This window comes from Oncorhynchus clarkii, chromosome 20, assembly GCF_045791955.1.
Source record: "Oncorhynchus clarkii lewisi isolate Uvic-CL-2024 chromosome 20, UVic_Ocla_1.0, whole genome shotgun sequence".
In the NCBI taxonomy this organism is placed as follows: Eukaryota; Metazoa; Chordata; class Actinopteri; order Salmoniformes; family Salmonidae; genus Oncorhynchus; species Oncorhynchus clarkii.
In genome coordinates, this window is record NC_092166.1 from 11478720 (window position 1) to 11489608 (window position 10889).

General features: G+C 44.8%; 1 protein-coding gene across 1 annotated transcript; it reads right to left on the reverse strand.

Moving 5' to 3' along the window:
* Positions 1-8716: 8716 nt before the first annotated feature.
* LOC139377263 (transcription factor HES-1-B-like) lies at positions 8717-10577 on the reverse strand. The gene is made up of 4 exons (XM_071120268.1): positions 10276-10577; positions 10064-10159; positions 9834-9921; positions 8717-9660 (listed from the first exon to the last, which is right to left on the reverse strand). Exons 1-4 carry the CDS (start codon positions 10381-10383, stop codon positions 9161-9163), a joined length of 792 nt encoding a protein of 263 aa, XP_070976369.1. The 5' UTR covers positions 10384-10577; the 3' UTR covers positions 8717-9160.
* Positions 10578-10889: the final 312 nt, after the last annotated feature.

Genomic DNA, 10889 nt, shown 5'->3' on the forward strand with positions numbered 1-10889 from the left:
ATTTTAGAGAATTTGGCAGAACATCCAACCTGCCTCACAACCGCAGACCACGTGTAACCACGCCAGCCCAGGACCTCCACATCCAGCTTCTTCACCTGCGGGATCATCTGAGACCAGCCACCCAGACAGCTGATGAAACTGTGGGTTTGCACAACCAAAGAATTTCTGCACAAACTGTCAGAAACCGTCTCAGGGAAGCTCATCTGCACGTTGTCCTCACCATTGTCTTAACCTGACTCCAGTTCGGCATTTTAACCGACTTAAGTGGGCAAAGCCTCACCTTCGATGGCCACCGGCACACTGGAGAGGTGTGTTCTTCACAGGTTTCAACTGTGCAACGCAGATGGCACAGTGTGAGTGTAACCGATGTGAAATGGCTAGCTAGTTAGCGGTGGTGCGCGCTAATAGCGTTTCAATCGGTGACGTCACTTGCTCTGAGACCTTGAAGTAGTGGTTCCCCTTGCTCTGCAAGGGCCGCGGCTTTTGTGGAGCGATGGGTAACGATGCTTCGTGGGTGTTAGTTGTTGATGTGTACAGAGGGTCCCTGGTTCGAGCCCGGTGAGTGGACGGACTAAAGTTATACTGTTACATGAGCAACCGGTTTGCTGATGTCAACAGTTTGAACAGAATGCCCCAAGGTGGGGGATGGGGTTATGGTATGGACAGGCATAAGCTACAGACAACGGACGCAATTGCATTTTATTGATGGCAATTTGAATGCACAGACATACCGTGACGAGATCCTGAGGCCCATTGTCGGGCCATTTATCCGCCGACATCATCACATGTTTCAGTATGATAGTGCACAGTCCATGTTGCAAGGATCTGTACACAATTCCTGGAAGCTGAAAATGTCTCAGTTCTTCCATGGCCTGCCTACTCACCAGACATGTCACCACCCATTGAGCGTGTTTGGGATGCTCTGGATTGGCGCGTATGACAGCGTGTTCCAGTACCCGCCAGTAACTAGTAACTTTGCACAGCCATTGAAAAGGAGTGGGACAACATTCCACAGCCTTATAACTTCTATGCGAAGGAGATGTGTCGAGGTGCATGAGGCAAATGGGGGTCACACCAGATACTGACTGGTGTTCTGATCCACGCCCCTACATTTTGTTTATTAAGGTTTCTGTGACCAATAGATACATAGCTGTATTCCCAGTCATGTGAAATACATAGATTAGGGACTAATTAATTTACTTCAATTGACCAATTTCCTTATACGAACTGTAACTCAGTAAAATTGTTGAAATCGTTGCATGTTGTGTTTCATATTGTTATTCAGTGTAGTTTGCAGATAGCCAAGTCAATAGGGATGCCAATGAAGAGTTGTGGAGAAAGAGTTGTAGAGGCTTCAGCATTAAAAGACTATGAAGTCTGTGGAGGAGTGAACTACATGTTGGTGGCTTCTGAATAGGAATATCCACAGCCTGGTCCCAGACCTGTTTGTGCTGTTTTCCTATGGTCATTGTCGTGCTAACACCATATGAGTTGGACACAAACAACACAAACAGATCTGGGACATAGGCTATAATTACCATGCTTCAGGTGAGGATCCAACAAACAGATACAAAATCATATGATTATATTTTCAGAGAATGATAACATGATCAGAAAGTCCTGCTTCTAGTCAGGATGCCTTTTGGACCACAATAAGCCAGGATGCAACAGGCCTGCAATATTTTGGGCCAGGCATTCACAAGTCCACATAAACACCCTTAAAACCCCCTCTAAACCACACCTTGGGTCAGGGATACATACACACTGCTAAAACCCCCTCTAAAACACACCTTTTGTCAGGGATACATACACACTGCTAAAAACCCCTCTAAAACACACCTTGGGTAAGGGATACATACACACCCCTAAAAACTCCTCTAAACCACACCTTAGGTCAGGAATGCATACACACCGCTAAAATCCCCTCTAAACCACACCTTGGGTCAGGAATACATACACACCGCTAAAATCCCCATACAACTTTTGCAATCCTTCTCAATGGTCACCCTCAGATGCCTCGCACATGGTCCTTCAGTCTCCTGTCTGCCTGCCCCGTCAGAAAGACCGACAGCCTAAAAGGCCACGGTTGTAACTGAACCATCCTGAGTTATGGGGCTGTCTTACTTTGAAGGGACACCTGCCGTGAAAGTGTATCTTTATGGCACTGGCCATAACCCCATATGGGCAGAGAGCCAAACGTAATAAGAACAGGAGTAGAAAGGAGCCCTCAAACGAGACCGGCAGAAACCAAAGCCAACATCTTTGAAGGTCTGGTAGCTAGTGATGAAGTGCAGTAGTCATATCCTTGATTTGAGACATGTGACATCATTCCACAGCAATGGTCGTCTCTACAGCGAAAAACTCAACCATTGAGATGTCAGATTGTCATGTTGCCACTTGACAACATTGTTTTAAAAGCTAAGTAAACACAGCATAGGACCTTCAAAAAGTGTCTCAGAGTAGGAGTGCTAATCTAGGATCTGTGTTTGCCTTTTGGATAATAATGAACAACATTATAAGGACACTAATAGTCACCGATGCATTATGCATGTACAGCTAGAGAAATCTAGGCATTCATACCCAAGCATGAAAGGGTTTGCTGGCCTGTTATGGTACACATTCATGTATCTGCACAACCTTCATGTCCAAGTATGTAAGTCCTTGAGAATAATTATCTTGTTTTCAATAACAAGTTCATAACTCAAAGACAAGAGAATAGGATGTGTTGACGAGGGGCCATTCTCTAGTTCACAAGTATCTGAATTCATTCACCACTGATGTCAAGTGCATAATCTATGCATTTGTTTAGCGTCACCATTGCATGTGAACTATTTGCCCATAGAGTTCACCCTTGGAAACATTGTTACAGCCCCCAAGAAAAATACAGGCCAATTCACCATAGAGGCAGTCACAGCGGAGGTTTCCGATACATGTCAGGAAGATCAGTTTCCCATAGCAGGGTTCCTGTCACCATGTCACTGTCTTTGTGACCAACAACTCATCCATCACAGATTACACTGAGGGGCCAGGCCAAGCTAACTTAAAGCTTGTCATACTCCCTTTTAGAAGGTATGGGAAAAACGAGCATCAAACCCAGGGGGCGAGATGGAAGGCCTGGAATAGAAGAAAAGAGGCAGGAAGGAGGGGAAAGGAGAAGAATGAGACTGGTTGGGCCCATGTCTTAGCTAGCATTGGTAAACAGTGTTGATATTTCTCTGAGTAGAGTGACCCTCAGCTGTTGTTAAATCTCGGGCCGGTCTCCACCCAACACCAGTCCAAATGCATCCATTATACTTCAGGTGGTCCACAGGAAGGAGTTGAGAGAGGAGCTGGCGATTGGCTAGAAGAAACTCAAACCTCAGCAGAGACTCAGTAGTAGCCCTCTTGTCTCTGAAGAGAGTAGCCTGGCCTTAGAGGAGTCTTGGGACCTATTCAACAATGAGCCTCTAGTCCCAGCTTGGTGAAAGTGACAGCATGGTCCTCCCCCCTGTGGACCATTAAACCTCTTCCTGGATAAACAAGAGCAGGGTCCTTTATGAAGAGTGAGAGGGCCACACAGAGAGGAGCCATTGAGCCATTGAGGGGCCTGCCTTTGTTTTTGTGTTGTGGGGCCCTTTCTCAAAGGCCAGTTCTGATCAGGGAGGCTCTATTTGGCTTTTAGGGCTCTTACACATTGCCAGGATGGTACGTTTTGGTCAAACAGAGATGTACTGTAAACTTAATCAACTGCATTATGAGCAGGAGCGGGTTTGACTGACATTATTTGGGAAGAGAGAGAGGGATTTTGCTGTGTTTCCAAGTTGAAAATATGTTGAGTTAGAAAGTTGTTTGATAATGAAAATACCTTTTATGATGGAACATAATTATGTTACTGAGCCACCAAAGTTGAAAAAAGCAAAGGTGTTCAGCCATTTTCTAGGGGTGATATCTTAAAAGTGTGACAAAAATACCCAATTGCCCTGTATCACTTCAAATACTACACATTGGAAATTATTTTCAGGCAAGTTTGTAATGCAGACTAATGTCTGCACTCTTACAATAAGACCATGGAGGTAAATTGCTGATTTTTTTTGCTTTTTTTATAGATCAATTCAATCACAAACACTCAGATTATTGCTCTCTCATTTTCCACCAGCTCTACCTTCTTCATGTTGTCAAAATGGTGTCCTATAGTGACAGAGGGACTAGACTATTTCAGACTGCATGTTGTATTGGAGCTGTCCAGTCCAAGCCTGGTCCCAGATCTGTTTGTGCTTTTCTTGCCAACTCATATGGTCATTGTCATGCCAAACAGAGTTGCAAGGCAACACTAACAGATCTGGTTCTAGGCAACACAAACAGATCTGGTTCTAGACTAGTCCAGTCCTGTGAGGCAGAGTGACAGGCACCTGTGACCCCTGGTCAAGCTCTCCTTATGGCCCTCTGTGGGATCATTCAACCCTGGACACACACTGGTCACACACTGTGCTTGTCACTCCATTAGCTGGGTGCCAGACCGTTAAATAGACAGCAGCGCTATTACTCGCCTGTCGCTAAGATAAGCCGCCAACATCCCATGTGCAAACATGCACTTCCTGTGTGTAAATCAAATAGGGATTCAGGTCACTTTGAATAATTTAGCTATTAGTCTGACTTGCCTCCATCCAGTTACATTCAAAAGGCATTGTGATTTTTGGGTGTATCCCTTTAATCTTATTGACTCACAAGCGGAGCATTGTCACACCTTGGGGAGCAAAACGCAAGTTACCTTGTTTCTGTATCATTTCTTACCACTACCTATGTAAAAGCATATCTAGTTTTTTAAGATAAATATTCTAAAGAATGAAAAGCACATTATAAAACTCCTGAACCTCATACATTTAATGTAGTATACTTAAGCAATGAGGCCCGAGGAGGGGCTGTTCTTATGCACAAAGCAACGCAGAGTACCTTAGCCGTGGTATATTGGCCATACACCACAAATCCCTGTGGTGCCTTATTGCTATTATAAACTGGTTAGAGCAGTTAAAATAAATATTTTGTCATACCCCTGGTATACGGTCTGATATACCACAGCTTTTAGCCAATCCGCATTCAGTGCTCGAACCACCCAGTTTAAAATGTAGCTTGACATTACTTTTGTTGTCGTTAAGCCCATCATTCACACCCTAGATCTGTCCCCTCTGGTAACCTCTACCCGGAGCAACAGCATGCATGGAGGGGGTCACCATAAAGTCATTGCGTGGTCACATGTATATAGTCATTGGCTATTGGTAACAAGCTAGGAACATTTTGTCTGGCCCTCCCAACTCTCTCCCTACCCTCCCTCCAGAACCTCTCTCTCCACCCTCTCTTCCTCTGGAACCTTCCCTCCCCATGTTCAGCTCCTGTCCTGTATATCAAGACTTCCTCTGTGGCAGCCAGCCCTGCTCATGTCCGACAGACTATCCACCTCCCCCACCCCTATCCTGGCTGTTGCCTGCTGGGCTGAGAGTCATTCTCACGACCTCTCAGGTTCCTCACCTCATCTAGGAGTTATTTCTTTCCAGCTGGGGGGGGAGAGAAAAAAAGAAGTAGAAGACAGATGAGGCTAACAGGGATGAGATGGGAAGATAACACTAGAGTCAGAGCACTAGAACATGACCATGGGTTGGTGTACGTCGACAGTGCCGGCTTGAATCTTAATTCATAGAACTCCTGCATGCCCCTCCACCGATCAATGTTGGCTCAGAGGTGAGGTTGGATGAGAAGGAAGATGTCAACATTTGGAAGTATTTGAGTTCGCTCGGCAGAAAGAGACGTTCTGTGTTCGGGGCCATAGTCCAAGATCCGATAATTCTGTGTTTCATTTATTTCTGTGGTTAGATCAGCCTTAATAGGGTATTCAATCACAGTACACCCACATGACAAAATACTAGTATACTATGGTTAAATGCTATTGTATTGATTGTGTTGTTTTTTGTGGACTTTACTGTGGTATTCACTATAGTGTTTTTGCAGACTAAAATCCCCCCAAAACACTACAGTGAATACTTTGCAGACATTACTATAGTATACTGTAGTATGTACTGTAGTGTTGCGGACATGACTATAGTATACTGTAGTATTTACTGTAGTGTTGCAGACGTGACTATAGTATACTGTAGTATTTACTGTAGTGTTGCGGACATGACTATAGTATACTGTAGTATTTACTGTAGTGTTGCGGACATGACTATAGTATACTGTAGTATTTACTGTAGTGTTGCGGACATGACTATAGTATACTGTAGTATTTACTGTAGTGTTGCGGACATGACTATAGTATACTGTAGTATTTACTGTAGTGTTGCGGACATCACTATGGTATACTGTAGTATTTACTGTTGTTTTTTTGCAGACATTACTGTTGTATTTACTATAGTAAATTGTTTTAAATTATCTTTGACATAGCAGTGGGGGCTTTGTACTCAACAAAATACTCAAATAGCACATTTTCCATAACCTGTAAGTAGGTAGGTAGGTAGGTAGGTAGGCAGGCAGGCAGGCAGGCAGGTAGGTAGGTAGGTAGGTAGGTAGGTAGGTAGGTAGGTAGGTAGGTAGGTAGGCAGGCAGGTAGGTAGGTAGGTAGGTAGGTAGGTAGGTAGGTAGGTAGGTAGAAAGGCAGGCAGGCAGGCAGGCAGGCAGGTAGATAGGCAGGCAGGCAGGCAGGCAGGTAGATAGGCAGGCAGGCAGGCAGGCAGGTAGATAGGCAGGCAGGCAGGCAGGCAGGTAGATAGGCAGGCAGGCAGGCAGGCAGGCAGGCAGGTAGATAGGCAGGCAGGCAGGCAGGCAGGCAGGCAGGCAGGCAGGCAGGCAGGCAGGCAGGTAGATAGGCAGGCAGGCAGGCAGGTAGATAGGCAGGCAGGCAGGCAGGTAGATAGATAGGCAGGCAGGCAGGCAGGCAGCTAGATAGGCAGGCAGGCAGGTAGATAGGCAGGCAGGCAGGTAGATAGGCAGGCAGGCAGGCAGGCAGCGAGATAGGCAGGCAGGCAGGTAGATAGGCAGGCAGGCAGGCAGGCAGGTAGATAGGCAGGCAGGCAGGCAGGCAGCTAGATAGGCAGGCAGGCAGGTAGATAGGCAGGCAGGCAGGCAGGCAGGTAGATAGGCAGGCAGGCAGGCAGGCAGCTAGATAGGCAGGCAGGCAGGTAGATAGGCAGGCAGGCAGGCAGGCAGGTAGATAGGCAGGCAGGCAGGCAGGCAGCTAGATAGGCAGGCAGGCAGCTAGATAGGCAGGCAGGCAGGCAGGCAGGTAGATAGGCAGGCAGGCAGGCAGGCAGGCAGGCAGGCAGGCAGGCAGGCAGGCAGGCAGGCAGGTAGATAGGCAGGCAGGCAGGCAGGCAGGCAGGCAGGCAGGCAGGCAGGCAGGTAGATAGGCAGGCAGGCAGGTAGATAGGCAGGCAGGCAGGTAGATAGGCAGGCAGGCAGGCAGGCAGGTAGATAGGCAGGCAGGCAGGCAGGTAGATAGGCAGGCAGGCAGGCAGGCAGGCAGGCAGGCAGGTAGGTAGGTAGGTAGGTAGGTAGGTAGGTAGGTAGGTAGGTAGGTAGGTAGGTAGGTAGGCAGGCAGGTAGGTAGGTAGGTAGGTAGGTAGGTAGGTAGGTAGGTAGGTAGGTAGAAAGGTAGGTAGGTAGGTAGGTAGGTAGGTAGGTAGGTAGGTAGGTAGGTAGAAAGGTAGGTAGGTAGGTAGGTAGGTAGGTAGGTAGGTAGGAATGAGGTCTGAATGGATGGTTCAGAGCTTCTGCTATTTTCTGTAACCTATAGGGAACACAATATGTGATCTATACCTGTCATGTAGGTTTCTCACTTATGAGCTGAACAAATTGGGATATAGGGGAGGGGAATGGGCAGGGTATATGCAAATGAAATACTGTAGTATATATTATAGAAATGACTGTAGTGTTTTTATGGACTGTAGTGTTTTTGCAGATATTACTGTAGTATTTACTGTAGTGGTGTTGCGGTCTGGAGTATATTGTTGTATTTACTTTAGTATTCTACAGTATACTGTATTCTATATATACACTACCGTTCAAAAGTTTGGGGTCACTTAGAAATGTCTTGTTTTTGAAAGAAAAATACATTTTTGTCCATAACAATAATGTCAAATTGACCAGAAATACAGTGTAGGCATTGTTAATGTTGTAAATGACTATTATAGCTGGAAACTGGAGATTTTTTAATGGAATATCTACATAGGCGTACAGAGGCCCATGATCGGCAACCATCACTCCTGTGTTCCAATGGCACGTTGTGTTAGCTAATCCAAGTTTATCATTTTAAAAGGCTAATTGATCATTAGAAAACCCTTTTGCTATTCCATGCTAGAAATTGCCAAGAAAATAAAGATCCCGTACAACACTGTGTACTACTCCCTTCACAGAACAGCGCAAACTGGTCTAACCAGAATAGAAAGAGGAGTGGGAGGCCCCGGTGCACAACTGAGCAAGAGGACAAGTACATTAGAGGGTCTAGTTTGAGAAACAGATGCCTCACAAGTCCTCAACTGGCAGCTTCATTAAATAGTACCCGCAAAACACCAGTCTCAACATCAACAGTGAAGAGGTGACTCCAGGATGCTGGCCTTCTAGGCAGAGTTCCTCTGTCCGGTGTCTGTGTTCTTTTGCCCATCTTAATCTTTTCTTTTTATTGGCCAGTCTGAGACATGGATTTTTCTTTGAACAGTAGTGTATTCTATAGTAAGTACAACACATGATCAAGATATATTACTGTGTAGTATAGTACTCTACAATATACTACAGTTTACAACATAATTCTAAGTACTGTAGTATTCTATAGTAAACTGTAGTAGATTTTCATGTGGGTATCATTAGGTCAAGGATAGACAATTATTTTAAATGTAGTTAAGAAGTCACAATTTTCAGGTGTTAAACATTGCAATTTCATTTGAGGAATTTATTGATTTCCTGAAGGAAGGCATTTGAGGGCATTTGAATAATTGTTGTATCACAACAATAAAACATGATCATGACATCACTGAAAATATATCTCATGGAAAAGTGTATTCTCCATCAAAGAACAACAACATGTGAGTAAGCATCACTCTTGACTATTGATTTGAGCAGCCTATACAAAAATATACAAAAACTCATATATCAGAAAAAAATGTGTTATGGTGCATAAAAGTCCTTCAGTCTAATGACCCTACCATGGTCTCCACACGGAGTCTGCAGTGATGGGAGGTGCAACAGGTGACACCGCCACCGCAACTGTTGGATTGCCATGTAGGGCGTTTGGCACGCTCATTTGCGCAAGGGCCGCGCTTGGAATCAGAAAGGCGAATTGTCCATCTGTCGCTGAAACAATCTGAAGTCCGCTGTAGAATTTAGCCACTTCGGACGTGAAGTTGATTGGCGAGCCACTTTTGCAAGGCATGATTACATTCAACTGAGGCGACGCACTTGGGATTTGCACAATGGCTTGGCCAAGCGTTGGATGCGCAGGGTAGGTGAGGCTCTGGCGATGAGTTGAGTAGTTTACGGTGTTGATCTGTGACACACAACCGGCTAAGTGGCTGAGAAGTTGGGACATGACCTCCATGTTCATCCCTTCACGTGTGGACAGAAAACGGGTGACTTCACTCATGCACTCGCTGAATCCCGCTCTGTACTTGCCAAGGACTGATGAATCCGTGCTTATAGCACCTGTAAAGTGAAATAATATTATGTATTTGAGGATATATTGTTCAGAAAATCCTTTAAATGTAATTATATAATACTCAGTAGGTCTATCAATAGGTTTGATGGACTTATGCATATAGTACCTTGGGAACAGCCACAGATACAATTTAAACATGCACGTCTAGAATGAAACCTACCAGTCATTTGAAGACGCTGCATATTCCTTAGGTGCTTCACAGTCATCTCAAGGATGTCCGCCTTCTCCAGCTTCGAATGCCTGGAGTTCTAAATACACATCAAGAAGAATAGTACACATGATTAATAATCTATTTGAGCTTCGTTCCAATCCATCAAATTAACATAATTATAGAAGCATATGTCGTAGACATAAATTTCTATGATTATAAAAGCTTTTTTAAAAACGTACATCTTTCTTTAGAGCGTCCAGTATGAGGGTCTTGAGCTGTCCAAGGCTTTCGTTGATTCGCGCGCGTCTTCTCTTCTCCATAATTGGTTTAGAAGACTTTAAATAAAACAAACAAACGCCATGATTATTAGACATGTAACGTAACTTATTAACAACAATTGACATATAAAAAAAGGAATCGTTTTTATTTCCGTGCTTTTCTGTAGGCCTACCTTTCTGTCCCCCGAGGCAGTCCTTGGTTTATCCGGATTTCCATTTACGCTCGACAGAGTGGCTGCAACAGAAGAGGGGGAAGTTTTCTCCAAAATTTCAGCCGGCATCTTCAATTTTTAATATCCCACAATCGTCCAGTCAACTTCAGCAAATCATTTGTCCCACAATTGTTTAATAAAGTCCAGCCTATTGAGAAATATTCAAACACCGGTCATGTTTTTTTTCCCTGACCAACGCTGTTCGTTACAGGTGTTTATTACAACGTAGCTATTGCTGAGGCTACATCCTGCAGTAAACGACCTTCCAGTACGGTGTTGATAACAAGTCAACACTGTCACTTTCACCTACGGTCATATTTATAGAGGAAGCTGCACGCGAATGGCTCGTGTAAATCGTCCCAAAGTTGAATTCTCCAACCTTCTACCAATGAGCGCGCGGGACACGTTGCCAGGGAGTCGGTTGGCTCGTGCAATGAGGCCTTCCATTGGCTATCTGGTGTCTTGTGTGTGAGAAGGTGGTGCACAGCACACAATACAGATAGGTATTTGATGAAACGTATTGATTAAATATGAAGGTCTCAGTTGCCATATCTATTAGTAATAGTCAATTAAGG

Excerpts from the sequence above, each read along its gene's own strand:
- LOC139377263 (XM_071120268.1), bottom strand. The coding sequence starts at position 10,383 with ATGCCGGCTGAAATTTTGGAGAAAACTTCCCCCTCTTCTGTTGCAGCC. Across the intron at positions 10,160-10,275 it reads CTGCCTCGGGGGACAGAAAG|TCTTCTAAACCAATTATGGA; the intron begins GTAGGCCTACAG and ends TTTTATTTAAAG. Across the intron at positions 9,922-10,063 it reads TGGACGCTCTAAAGAAAGAT|AACTCCAGGCATTCGAAGCT; the intron begins GTACGTTTTTAA and ends ATGTGTATTTAG.